General features: G+C 40.1%; 1 protein-coding gene across 1 annotated transcript in view; it reads left to right on the top strand.

Moving 5' to 3' along the window:
- LOC109967132 (plexin-A1-like) overlaps positions 1–13,907 on the top strand; it is a 274,553-nt gene extending 260,646 nt beyond the window's left edge. The window contains exons 29-33 of the mRNA XM_020612491.1: positions 99–289; positions 2,073–2,242; positions 3,101–3,313; positions 5,961–6,111; positions 8,222–13,907. Coding sequence (XP_020468147.1) covers positions 99–289; positions 2,073–2,242; positions 3,101–3,313; positions 5,961–6,111; positions 8,222–8,317 — 821 coding nt within the window. The 3' untranslated portion in view covers positions 8,318–13,907. The remainder of the gene's footprint in view (positions 1–98; positions 290–2,072; positions 2,243–3,100; positions 3,314–5,960; positions 6,112–8,221) is intronic.
- The last annotated feature ends 567 nt before the right edge of the window (positions 13,908–14,474 follow it).

The raw sequence follows: 14,474 nt of genomic DNA, 5'->3' as shown, positions 1-14,474 counted from the left end.
GGAACAGCCATAGATATGCATCTCTTTGCTTTACTCTAACTGTCTAACAAGGCAGCTAACATAACCACAACCATTCTGTCTTGTGTTTCTGGTTATAGAGAGTATGCTGAGGACAGCCAGTAGTCCAGACAGCCTGCGATCCCGAACGCCAATGATCACCCCTGACCTGGAGAGTGGAACCAAACTGTGGCATCTGGTGAAGAACCACGACCACTCAGACCAAAGGGAGGGTGACCGAGGCAGCAAGATGGTCTCTGAGATCTACCTGACCAGGCTACTAGCTACAAAAGTAAGATACGGAGGAGTAAACTACACGCCAGTATTTTAAAAGTTGATTCCAGTTACCTCAAACAGTACTGGGGCACGCTAAACCTCACCACTGGACCTCAGACTAATGGAATCTTTTCAGCATTACTAGCTCTTAAAGTCAGAATGACCCACCGCACCTATTTAATGGTAGCAGAGACTACTAAACTAGTTCCCACATTTCTTTGAGGGGTCTTAAAATGTAATAAATCACACTGTCAAAAGTTGAGTGGGTAAATATTTGCATTTGGACAGTAAGGTCATCTGTTCGGATGATATAAAGAATTGTGTATCATTATCATTATCATAGAAATGGTGAGGAACAACCCATGTATGCTGGTAATCAGACCAAAGGATATTTGGAGAAGAAAAAGGGGCCGAGCACCAATCCCTGCATTCCTCTTGCACTGGTTTGCAAGGGGATGTCTGGGAGACCCTGAAAAGGAAACATAGTGGCAGGACCAACCTAGAGTTTTTGAATTGTGACTGGTTTACAGTCAGCGTTTTCAGCAGCAGAGCAGCCCGAGCCTACTATTACTGAAGTCTGTGAAGCATTTTATCATGTGCTTGGTCATAGGCATGGTGGTGGGTGAGATGCCTTGAAAGAGTCTATCACATAGGACGGTTTGTAACTGGCTTGATCATTTTTGACATTTACCTAAGCAAAGTGGTTTCCAGTGTGAGAAAGGACCTTCTCACACACTGACACAGATTAACAGACCCATAACCGTCCCCTACATCTTGGCCACTCACAGTAGGAGCCAATCCAGGAGTCTTTCCTTCTCAGCATCCATGTCCTTCAGTTCATTGTCTCTTTCCTAATTGTATGAAGGAGAGGGAAATATAGCAATGGCATCGGTTACAAGCCAGCCAGCTTTTCAATTTCTACTTGTAATAAGAAAAAACAGATTAATAAAAGGCGACCTTGTGGTGCAGAGCGGAGGGAGGCAGATACAGGAGGTGTCAGGAGACAGGTAATTTGCTGAGGGATTGAAGATTTGGCCATTCATGATGAAAAAACAGAGGCAAATGCAATTGAGAAGCTCATCTTGTCCTTTTCTCTCCATGGCTGTCTTTCTGTGTCTGTCTGCCCGGGCATCTCAGTACTGTGATTCACGACTGGGGTAAAATTCATTCCTGTTCCGTTTCATGACGGTTGACTAAATACAATCCCCAAACATTTCCTTGTGACTCCCAGCATGGCCATTCATAGTAAAATGTTTATAGGTGCTGTGGATACAAGTGATACAAGGAATACAATATATTCTGTAACACAACACTGTGAAAATATGTTTATTGTCATTCCCTACGTTCTCTTTCAGTGAGTGTTCATCTTTCTTAGTTAACAAGAAGATTTGAAACTAAAGTTGGTACTTTTTTTTTTGCTGCCTGTATCTTTATTCTTTTTCTTAGTTCCTGCTCATGCTTTTGTATAACAATTTAACACATTAATATCTAAAGCTGCATAACTAGTTTGACCAAAACAGTTACATTGGTGCTACATACAGTGCACTGCATCCTTTTTTTATTATGTGCATATATCTTGTAAACATGTATTCAGGATTCAAGGTTCAATGCATTCATTCAAGCATGGAAATACAATAAAAATACAAAATGCAATAAAAAAAATACAAAACTGCATTGCATAATAAAACTATTAAAAACTGTTAATAGAATAAATCAAGCAACATAAAAACAAACTTGGATTAAAATTAATTAAATCTTAACAAATGTTTTTTTCTTTTTGTCTTCATTTTGCTGTTCAGGGTACATTACAGAAGTTCGTGGACGACCTGTTTGAGACCATTTTCAGCACAGCACACAGAGGTAGTGCACTGCCACTGGCCATCAAGTACATGTTTGACTTCCTGGACGAGCAGGCCGACAAACACTCCATCACAGACTACGATGTACGACATACCTGGAAGAGCAACTGGTGAGAGAGTTACTCACGTTTTACATTCTACTGACCAAACAAATACTGTAATTGATTATTCAAAGAAATTAAATGTGTTTATTTACAGCCCTCTATTTACCAATAGGTCAATCTGAGATCATCCAAAGAGGATTTTTTTGAACGTGTTTTTTTTAGTAATGAGTGAACTTGGCAAACGGTTTGTCTGAGCCAGATGATATCATAACTTCATGTTCCAACCACGGTTACTACCCTAATTACCCAGCTGCGTAATTACTGATGGACAATGGAATTACATGTCAAAGTGTATTTACATAAGTGGACTTGTAAATGACTATGTTCTGCAGCAGGATCTGTTTAAAGTAATGTTATATAGCCCAATTGCAAATGTCATATGCAAAGTAAATATGGTTGTGAATAACACTGCATAGCAAAGTCATCAATCCAAGTTTTCAAAATGCATGGAAAATTTAAAATGTTGCTACAGTTTGTTCAATGTTTCATTATAAATGACTGCAAGACTTAGTAATATCTTTAGACTGGCATTGCATTTTTAGTTTACTGTATAGTTTACACAGCATTAGGGCCACAACACCTACTGAGCAACATTCGAACAAAAGAACCATTAGAAAAAACTAGGTTTAATGCACATAATGCACTAATCGGAATTGGAAATGAAGTACTGTAATATGAACAATAGTAAATTAAGCAACCAAAAGAAAACAATCACCACAGATGATATGCAACAGAATACATGCTAATACAGACCTTTGCCATCCTACATTTAATTACTGTATATTTGAATTGATGTTTCTTTAAAAATAATAATAATAATAATAAAACTCACTCCTAATCTGTATTTTCTTTCACCCCCTTTAGTCTTCCTCTGCGGTTCTGGGTGAATGTGATAAAGAACCCCCAGTTTGTATTTGACATCCATAAGAACAGTATTACGGATGCCTGTCTGTCTGTGGTGGCCCAGACTTTCATGGACTCCTGTTCAACATCAGAACACAAACTAGGAAAAGATTCACCTTCAAATAAGCTCCTTTATGCTAAAGACATCCCCAACTACAAGAACTGGGTAGAGAGGTAAGTTTAAACTAAACAAACTGACATTAAAGTGAACTACACTTAACTTGAGAATAACTAGAGAATACCAGTATACCAGTATGGGACATGAAAGAGCGTACTGAGCTGCTGGAATCTGAAAAGGTGGACTACTGTATACAGCAAATGATGCTTTTTAATATTAAGCTAAAAACAATGTACGATGGAAAGATCATTACAGGTTGAACTTGATCTGACACCAGCATTTAAAGCATTTTGCTAAAGTCAGAGTATGTAGCTGGATTAAAATTACTGTCACGCAATCATGCCCTGTAATGACAGCTGGTTTCCTCCAGCATTACAAATATAAACAGATACATATATTATGCTACACAGAAATGTAAAAAATATCAGCAAAACAACACCGAGCAAAAAGTGCTCTCTGTGACATTTTCAACTTCAGTTTCTGGTCCAGTCCAAGTCCAAGACACATGTGGTCTTTGATTTTCAAATCTGTTTCACCTATGATGAAGCAAGCGAAGAGAGAAAACATGCAGATGAAAGAGGGATTTGCAGCAAGTGGGTGGCATCATTTTCCAAATGGAGTCTCACTGACAAATGTCCTCTTGTTCATCTTCATCTTTTATTTAGCTCCAGAAAGTTTAACTAAACTCAATAGAAGTTACGCACCACCAACACTTGCTGTGCTGGGAAGAGTCCAATAGTTTCTCAGTATCTTTCCTAAACTGCTACTTTGTGGACTCTGTGTGACTGTCTCCTTTGTGACTTCTCCTACAGTATGTTGTGGTTTTACTGATTACCAAGATCTCATGTTTACAGGTTAGAGAACATCAGGTGCTGATAGAAAAAAATGACATACAACACAAAATAATTTGACTATAAATGTTGTGTAAAATGGCATATTAAACACGCATTCCCCTCTTCCTCGTGCCACTGCAGCACTCATAGACAATAAAAACTTATTCTGGTACAAGATCCATTTCTTTATATTGAGCAACACAGTTGAATGTGCTTCAGTAAGTCCTAAGGCTTGCAGAGAACATTTGGAGGCAGTATAAGATAAGGATTTATAGGTGAGGGTTAATTGGGTGCAGTTAAGCTGAATTTTTATTATGCCTCCTAACCTGCACTCAACCCTGGCCTGGCCTGCTGCAGTAAACCTGCATATAGTTGAGCTATGGATTCTGCAAACTGATTCAGGTACAACTCAATATTGGAATGTACATGTAATCCTGTATACTGTATTATTAACTCATTGTGTTTTCTGCCCACATCACATTCACTAGACTTTTTATTCCTCTGCTGCAGCTAGCAACACTGAGTTCTGCATTTGGAGGTGGTTTTTCTTCCGCAGACAGAACAGACCACAATAAGTGCAAGTCAATATTCAGTTTGCATGAGGCACTATACAGGAACAGAATGGTGGAAAAGGACCTGAAACCTTTATTTCAAATAAAAAAGCAAGGGCCTCTGCAGTGTTATTATTTTATTATTTTATTATTTTATTTTTTTGCGACACTTGTTGCATTTTGATTTTTGTGTAGCATCCTTGCCAAAGCAGTTTATACATGCAGTGTATTTATAATTTAGCCTAAAAAAAACCACAGCATTACACTTATACTACATTTTTGGGCAAAGCCAAAATCTTTTATAGCATTTTCCCAGCTCAATAAATTACATCTTGACAGCACCATATGATGTTATGTCAGTGACACAATGTGACAATATAAAAACAGCTACTCTAAGTTAAGGAATGTGCTCATACACTGACAACACTCACCGATGGCCACTCATGTGACTAAATGCTGCTGGTTGAAAGCTGGATTTAAAATTTGTTTTGTTCATGATATTATAAAGGTTATCTGAATCCAGTCCAGTTGGAACGTAGATCAGCTAGTAAATCAAACACGTTCAGCTCAGCCCATCACAACAGTCTGGTTCAATGCTGTATTACTGCTGATGCTGCACCAATCCACCTGCCAGTCTCATGTTCCATTTACAAACAAGACCCTGAGAAACTCCTTCACACAAGGCAGCAACTCACTCCCAACCTGAAAGGAGCAATTCGTTGTTTTTTGGCAGAGAACAATGGCCTCCAGCTTGGAGGCAGTGGTACCCAGCCCCCAGCCACCCAAACTGTGGTCTGATGAAGCCAACAGAACCACATAGTCTGCAAAAAAGCAGAACCATCTCCCCCAGCTGAGCCTTGAGACCCTGTTGGTCACAACGAGGATTGGCAACGAGGGACAACATTGACAGAGGTCAACACCAGCTGCAAACATGTTTAACTTGATATAAAAACCGAATGACTCTTCTTTACCATCCCATTTTTTAGTAATAAATAAAATATAAATTTGGGATGAGATAAAAAGTTCCACCCTTCCTGCACTCCCTCAAATGTGTCCTACTCTCCCTTCATCAAGAATAAAACACCTCCCTTTCCTGACCCCTCTCTCCTCAGTTGCCACACAGAAAAGCCTAAAGCGATGTATGCTATGTTTATTTGCCCTATCAAAGTGCTCCTAAGCATCAAAATATTGTGCATGGAAATGTGAATATGAAGACTGGTCAAAAGCTGAAACTGTATTTAACAACCAGTGTGTCCAGACAGTAAGTCAAGCTTTGCTTGGAATGCATATAATTCTTAAACCTCTGCTCGGCCTTATAGGTATTACTCCGATATCTCCCGTATGCCAGCCATCAGTGATCAGGACATGAGTGCCTACCTAGCAGAGCAGTCCCGCCTGCACCTCAGCCAGTTCAACAGCATGTCTGCGCTGCACGAGATCTACTCCTACATCATCAAATACAAAGATGAGGTGAGCTCTTACTGCATGTGGAACAGAATCAAACACAATATAGTGTTGTAATTACATGATAGCAGGGTGTGCTATGTCTTCCCCCCATTTTACTTGTCTTGACACCATGAGGTCATTTTAATTCAATTACACTGATAACCAGTCCAAATCAGCACAGGCCGGAAGGTATTACCACCATTAGGATGCGCATTAAGGCATGAGCTCAACACATTATGAACCTAATGGAGCTTCATTGAATTTATGTGATTTTTCCTTTTTCCCCCCCAAGAGCTACATGTGCAGTTTCCCACAGTTGCTGCTGGTTGATTAAAACTCAACATTTTTATACCAACCAGGAGTTTGTGTTCCACCTATTAAAGGAATACTCAAATATTTTATGTAATGAGCTTATATGCTTTTTTGCTGAGAGTTTAACGAGATACCGCTCTGCCCTCTGACACTAAATATGAAGCTTTTGTAGGGATTAAAGAAACAAGCTATAGCATTGTTAATTAATGAGCCTTAGAGCTGCTGATAGGTAGATTTGTGACTTTTAGATGAAGCCAGTCTAGAATTTTCCCCTTGTTTCCAGTCTCTCTGCTAAGTTGAGCGAATTGGCTGCTGGAAAGAGAGTCACACGTACAGGTATGAGAGTGGTGGCAAGCTTCTGAGCAAGAAGCAACTCGGCAACTTTTAGCAAGAAAGAAAATTTGCATATTTAATGAAGTGTCCAAATTTTTCTTTATTTATTTACAGTGGTGGAAAGTACATTTATTGACATATGGTACTTAAATACACATTTGAGGTATCTGTACTTTACTTGAATATTTTGATTTTCTCCCACTTCATACTTGCTACTCCACTACATTTATTTGATAAGTTTAGCTACTAGTTACTTATCAGAATCTAATTAATAGTACAAAGTATACTATAATCATAAGACCTTATTGATGCCTGTTGGGAAATTCACAAAATACGCAGCAGTACTTCAAATTCGAAACATATAAGGCAGTTAAAATGAGCTCCACCTTTACCAGCTGCAGCATTAAATGTAATGTACACAATAAGGCATTGATAGTAATATAATCCAGTAATACGATATACATTAATTATGTGCTGATCTGCATAATCAGTAATTTTACATTTGGTACTTTAAGTATATTTTGAGGCCAATACTTTTGTACTTTTACTTAAGTAACATTTTGAATGTAGGACTTTCACTTTCAGCAGAGTATGTTTACACTCTGGTACTGCTACTTTTACTTCATTAAACAATTGAGTACTTCTTCCACGACTGTTTATGTGTTACACTGTGACTCCACGCTCATGTGTATCCAAGCAGAGCACATGGTAGAGTACAGTACAAGGCTGAGTTCATCTGTAATGACAGGCGAAAGTTTGCAAATGAAATTGTGTATGTTTGTGTGTTATTTGCTTTTGGTATTTAATTAAAATTAACCTTCATCCTCTCCATCCCTTAACTTTCTCCTCCTATGAGTCACCACTGTTCATATCCCGCTTGACTAATACCCTCTTCCTCTGGCTTCTGATGAACAGTCATATGTCCTCGTCAACCTCTGCTTTCCCCAACTTTATCATGCTTTTATGTGGTGATGATAAGTTTTCCCTCCCCTCCTTCCTCCTTTCCATCCCTCTGTAGCAGCAGTATTACAGTAGTCATGCAGCTGGCTCCATTCAAACCAAATGCTCCCCTTCATTACAGCCTATTATCCAGATGTAGGCAGCTACATGGTCCTCGTCGCCTCTAACACATGCCCTGACCTTACACACGCACACATAAACGTACACGCTCACATTCCCTTCCTAGAGCACTTAGACACCATCATTAAGAGAAAACAAATGCACACATAAATACAGGGTGTTTTTACACATGCTGTGCCAGGTCCTCCCTCCCCTGTTCATGACACACAAAACAAGATGCCAACACACACGCCGTTATAGACATCCCACTGGCCTGAACACCTGCCCTGCCAATCATGGCAGCAGCAGTTAAAAAATGAATCACTAACAGGACAACTGACATAATCAACAAATCACTGGAGTTTGCTGCCTGGTACAAGATTGAAATAACTGATAATATAGTTTAATGTTGCTCCATATTTGTGTCCAGATCCTTTCAGCGTTACAGAAGGACGAACAGTCACGCAGACAGCGGCTACGTGGTAAGCTGGAGCAGGTCATCGACACCATGGCCCTGGCTAGCTGAGGACCAGCCAATCACACGCCTCGGTTAGCAGAGAACTGGCCCACTAATACGCCTTCCTGACAACCTTTGACATTTTGACCCTCGATGTTCGAAGTCTGTCGTCATCACCATCACAAACAACAACTGACAGCAGCGGAAAAGACTGCAAGGACACAAGCACACTGGAGAAACTGCAGAGTTTGGAACTAAGCCCCCACTGGCAGGGTTGGCTTCTGTTTCTTTTTTTTTTCCTTCTGAGCCACCAACCTTGCCATGAACAACCAAATTAAATGCACCCTCCGCCTCAGCAGATAGGGACCTCAGCTCAGGAGAGCATTTACTTTCATCAAGGGCATCGTCACATCTAGAGTTCTACAGGAGCAGCAGTCAGGTACTTTGGCCACAGTCAGAAGCACTACATGCACACTGGTGACCAAAAACTCATCTAGCTAGATCGAGAGCTGAAACACTACAGGAGAAGGTATAAGCCACCAGTGAGCAGCTTTCTGCAGCAGAGGGCTATGGTTCTGACTGTGGGCTAGTAAAAATCCAGGATATATTATCGCGATACTTGATCCCTTTCTCTTATTTTTGTTGCCACCCTCCGCAGCGAAGTCGGAAAACAGGGGCGGCCGCAGGGCTGGTAGGAAATTGGTGTGTTGCTCAAAGACACTTCAGCAGAGCGGATGCTTGAGAACACACAGGATGCTGCCACTGCAACCGGGAGGAAACGCTTCAGCACTGACTGTCCAGCTCTCTATCAACAACAACTCCACTGTAGTCTGACAATGGTCATTTTCAGTTTCACAGCTGTGCATTTGATTTGTTATTGCATTCAGTTCGGTCTCCCCCCACCCCCACCCTCTTCCTACTCTCCCCCAGTGCTGTGCCACTTGTGTTACTGCTGAATTTGCACAACAAAGCTAAATCAAAAGAGAGAAGATGATATATGAATATATATAGATATATAAATACAAGCCTTTTGTTTTTGAAACTAAATGAAAAGTTGAAAAAAAATGTTTTCCATTTTAATGTACAAACGATAAGTTTGAAAAGAGGATTTGATATTTCCAACATGAAAAATTATGAAAACACAAGGAAACAGTTGTCCTGTGCCATGTTTTACTTTGAATGTCGTTTAGTGCAAAGAGACTTCTTTTCGTTAGATGAAATGTGCTATGATGAAAATGTTGTCATGCTTAGTGACTGAAAGTGAGAGTTTAAAAATAGGTAAATGGCAAAAATATATATATTACAGACACTTTCTCTATTTCCTGAGGTCTTGGGGCTGTGGTTTGTTAGTCTTTGGCAGTGAAATAACAAACAATGTCTGGAATTCACCTGTGAGCCAACCAACCTGCTTTTGTGTTTGTTTTTGAGAAACCAAATACATGATGGCCATGCAGCTGATTTAGATGAGACAAAAAAGTCATTTTTGTGGAGGCCAGCATCATGCTTTGGAAGCCAACTACTGTTAGGCAGTTATTTAAATTGAACCCAGGCACACTGTGCTCTACAACTTTTTGATCTTGTCTTCTAGACTCGCCCTCGTCTGAAATATTTTATAATGTGTGCCATCCGAAATGAAGGCTAGTTTTGGCGTGCAGAAGAAGGTGAAACAGTATTGTGTGATTTTTGGCTCGTTTTGTAGTCGGCGATAAAGATGGTAAAGCTAAAGGTTCCATTTCTGAAATGTGAATGTTCTTTACAAAATGAGAATGAAATGTAGCTTGATTTATGTGAGTGATTTGTACCAGTTCAATGCCTTTTCTCTTTTGTCCATTCTGTGGTTTTTATAGGGGTTAAAAAAAAAAGTTTAAATGATTTCGTTCCAGTATGTGCTGCTCCACATTAACTTGTAGTGCTTCAAAAAAAATATGCTTTCATAAACAAGGCATTTGTTTCTCCTATGAGTGTAAAAGGGTTAGAAGACAAATAAAGAAGGCAAGGAGATCTACTGAAAGATGTTAAACAAACCAGGGTACTATACATTATACTGTAAGGTGTTGTTAATCCTGTGAGACCTGTAAGCAGGGCAGATACATCAACAGCCAGATGAGCTGCATGGGCTCAAGAACAAACGCCTCTGCTTATTCCTGTTTGTTTCTTTTGAGAACAATACAGCTGTAAAAGAAACAGTTATCAGTGCCTCAGAGTCATTAGGCCTGGTTCCTATAAGCCTCTGATTACCTTTGCAGTTGTCCAAGACCCTAAACTAAGACAGTTTAAGAAGAGGAAACTAAAAGATGACAGTTATTTCTTGTTTCCAACCTTAATCATATTTTCTTTTTCTATCTTCGTGATGGATCATTGTGATTGTAGGGAGTGCTGCTCTGCCAGTACAATCCAACAGAAAAAAAGAGAAGCGCCAAGCACACTTTGCAACAGAATAGCAATCCATCCGCGGTGAGACCCGCTTGCACCCAGCATTCTCATTTCCCCTGGTCTCAAACAACCTTTAATTGAAATAGATGCTGATTTTAGGTTTGCACACATAAGGAAATTTCTGATGCCACATTCACGTGATTGAGTATTAGGTTTAAAATTCCCTACCCCCACGCCCACACACATCTTTAAATTGTAATTGCATGTGCAAGTAGCAGCATGTTTTGCGATGTGTCAACATTACTGTCACAGTTTTTTAATTAACAATGAACCTCTATAATCAAGGATGAAGTGGATACAGAGACCGGCAAACTATCGTTAGGCATGTGAACAACACTTAAAACGCACCACACAGACTAACCGACATACCCCAAGTGATCATTGTTGAGGCACAACAGAATGAATAGAAAGTGTAAGTGGGATTTCCAGTCATCCACGTTTATGGAATGTTTACCTCTAACCCCCTTTAGATTGTGTCTTAGAGCAGTGTTCCCTTCAATCACATGATTTGAAAATTGTAATGAAGGTTTGATGAGAATGACCCTGAAATAACTTGACTAATAATATCATGACAGTGTGAAACAGTGGTACACTAGCAGCATCACGCTGGCTACTGCAGATGAGGTGATTATGTACCTAACATCTAAAAATTGATCTGAATTAATCAAAAGGCATTTCCCAGCTACGCCCAAATAAAAATGAATAATAGGGCCTATATATTCACTACAGTTGTGACGTCGCATTTAAAGTAGAAACAGTTCACTGATAATGCCCAGGGCTTGAAGGCCTATGTCAACTCAGGGCTCTGTTTTCCTGCAATAGGACACAGCGCTACACTTGTGTCTAAATTCCAGGTGCAAGGCACATATGGGCGTGTCCAACTTTTTGTTTTTTTTTGTAATTTTGGTGACCACAGACACAGCACCACTTTTGTGTGCAGCCAGGCATAACCGGGCACATTGTGGAGGAGAGGCAGAATACATTATTAGGGGGAGAAATACAGGAGTAAGTGGAGTTGGGGTTGGCTTTAATATGTCCAATCAAACCAGCTTCTCTCATCCCCTTTAAAAAGCAGGACGGAAGCCTGACTGAGTGATATCACTGATGTCAAATCATGGAAATATACGGGAGGAAAGATTCTTCCCCTGTATCTTCTTCTCCTGCCAGCTATGTACTCCATTCCAAACCTGACACAGACAAAACTATTTATGTAGAAGTACTAAACATGAATATTCACTCAGTAGGCTGCTAATATCACTGACTAGCGTTTGTGCACGGAAGAAAGAAAGTTTCTGATCCTGTAACCAGCAGCAATTATGTAGTGTAATTTACTCAACAGCTGTATCCAGTGTGTGAAATCCACCGGGGTCTCACATATAACACCATAAACGTTTCACTGCTTTTAAAAAAATACATTAAAATCATATTGTAACCACTTTATCTCCACCTACAGCTGTTTTCAGAGCCAATCAAACCACCATAAAATGCAAACAACTGCTGCAACGTACGTTACTTCCCCGTGGTAGTAACGACAGTATGTCTGGGTGAAGCTCTTTTGAAGAAAGCTCAACAGTGTCAGCAGCCACAGTGGGGTCGGACTGATTTTACCTGCTGTGTAACAGGAGACGCCTGCAGGGTGTTTGTTATTTATCTTGGCTCTTGAACTGCTTTCATGTGTTATGTGTATTTTAACATGGATCTGGATTCCCAGACACCAGCTGCAGATCATCTCTGGCTGCATCCTGTTTGGCCATATTCATATTTATAGACACATATTATAGACTATTTATCTTATTTAAAAAACTCTTTCTAAATTATTCACACATATTTCATGACCCACAACCAACTATTCAGAGTGAATTCCAGCGGATAAGTTGTGGATTTAAGGGTTCATTTTAAGTTGGTGTGGCCGTTAAAATCCATGTGTGTACCTGATCTCCTGCTTCCAAGGCAATGCGCTTGTCAGGAAAATTGAAAATACACCTGTGACAGCGATAAGAGGTGGTCTGAGCAGGTGTTATCATTATCGCTATTTCGGGTCAAAGCCGGCACCAAAGTTGCACTGTGCTGCTAATTAGCATACACTCGGCCTCAACTGCGCCTCTCCTCCTACCTCAGTGTGAGCGCATTCGTTCACAGCAGGAAAATACCAAACACACCAACACGCAACAAAAATTAGATGCGCCAAAGGAAAATTGCCCAAGGACTACGAATGAGGCGATGCAGATGTTGCGTTGGCAGGAAAACAGAGCCCTCAGAGTCAGTAACACACTTTTTATAGTCTTGAAATTTTCAGCTAACCTCATTTTTGTTTGTATCCTTTTACATTATCGTGGTACTACTTTACCAGACCCGTTCCCAGTCTCCAAACCAGCCACATATCACTGCTTTCAAAACTTTTGATTCTAACAAAAGTACATTTCCCCTACATACATTTTAAAGTCCTTTAAAAAATAATAGTGTCCATTTTAATCTATGGGTATTGGCCTGTAGCTCACACAAAGATGCTGTGTTTTTTTCTGACAGCAAACTGTCCACGTGTTTGGGCAGAATGAAACGTGCTGTATGTGCTTCAATACTTGAACCACTGATCAATACAGGGTAAAACAAGATACAGAGCAGCTGACCAAAGCTTTTTTCATCCACATCAAGAAAGCAACTCAGTGACAAGACATTATCTTTGCTCCATCCACTTCCTCGGTTCTTTGACAAAATGATTTTAGCTCTAAGTTGCCAACAACCCCCCCAGTGACGGAATTTAGTGTTTGTCTTTATGTTTGATGAATGAATTAATGAGTGAATGACTAAAACAGTCTGATGCTGTGATCATTGCATTGATGTTTGACTGCTAGTGGCTCAATTGTTCTTTTGATGAAGACTTGTACAAATGATTTTAGTGCTGTGGAAAGAGTAATGAGGTCTACAGTCATGGCCAAAATTTGGCCACCCCTACATTTCTGTCATATAACACACCACGTCTCCCAGAAGATTGTTGCAATCACAAATTCTTTGGTATTCTCATCTTTATTTCTTTTGTTTGTAGTAGAACAACACAAAAAGCAGAAAACACGGTGGAGGTTCACTGATGTTTCGGGGTTGCTCAGTTGCTTCAAACATTAGCTGTCTTGACTGTGTGTAGCATTATGACAACTGAAGACTACCAATGAATTCTGGGACACAATGCAGGACCCAGTGTCAGAATGTTGGGTCTCCATCAGAGGTCATTGGTCTTACAATGACCCAAAGCAGACTTCAGAGAAAACACCAGAAATGGTTTCAGACAATGAGCTGGAGAGTTCTAAAGTGGCCAGCGATGAGTCCAGATCTAAATCCAACAGAGCGCCTGTGAAGAGATCTCAGAACAGCAGCTGGCAGAAGGAACCCTTCAGATCTGACAGACCTGGAGCAGTTGGCAAAAGAAGACCTTTCAGTAGAGAGGTGGAAGAAACTCACTGATGCTTACAGGAAGCAACTGATTTCAGTTATTTTGTCTAAAGGGTTGTGGTTTCCACAACAGGGTGTGCTACCAAATATTAAGTTGAGGGTGTCAATAATTCTGTCCAGTCTGTTTTTGGAGTTCTGTGTGGAATGGATCAGATTTGGCTTTTTGCTTTTTTGTGTTGCTCCAATGTAAACAAAAGAAATAAACATGAGAATACCAAAGACTTTGTGATTGCAACAATTTTCTGGGAGAAGTGGTGTGTTATCTGAGAGAAATGCAGGGGGTGCTAATATCTTTGGCCATGGCTGTAGATAGTAACCTCTAGCTCTAGGATCACTTTGTAGGGAGCAA

This window comes from Monopterus albus, unplaced genomic scaffold, assembly GCF_001952655.1.
Source record: "Monopterus albus unplaced genomic scaffold, M_albus_1.0 scaffold126.1, whole genome shotgun sequence".
NCBI lineage: Eukaryota > Metazoa > Chordata > Actinopteri > Synbranchiformes > Synbranchidae > Monopterus > Monopterus albus.
Note: the sequence above shows the minus strand (reverse complement) of the source record. Positions and strands in the feature narration are given on the sequence as shown.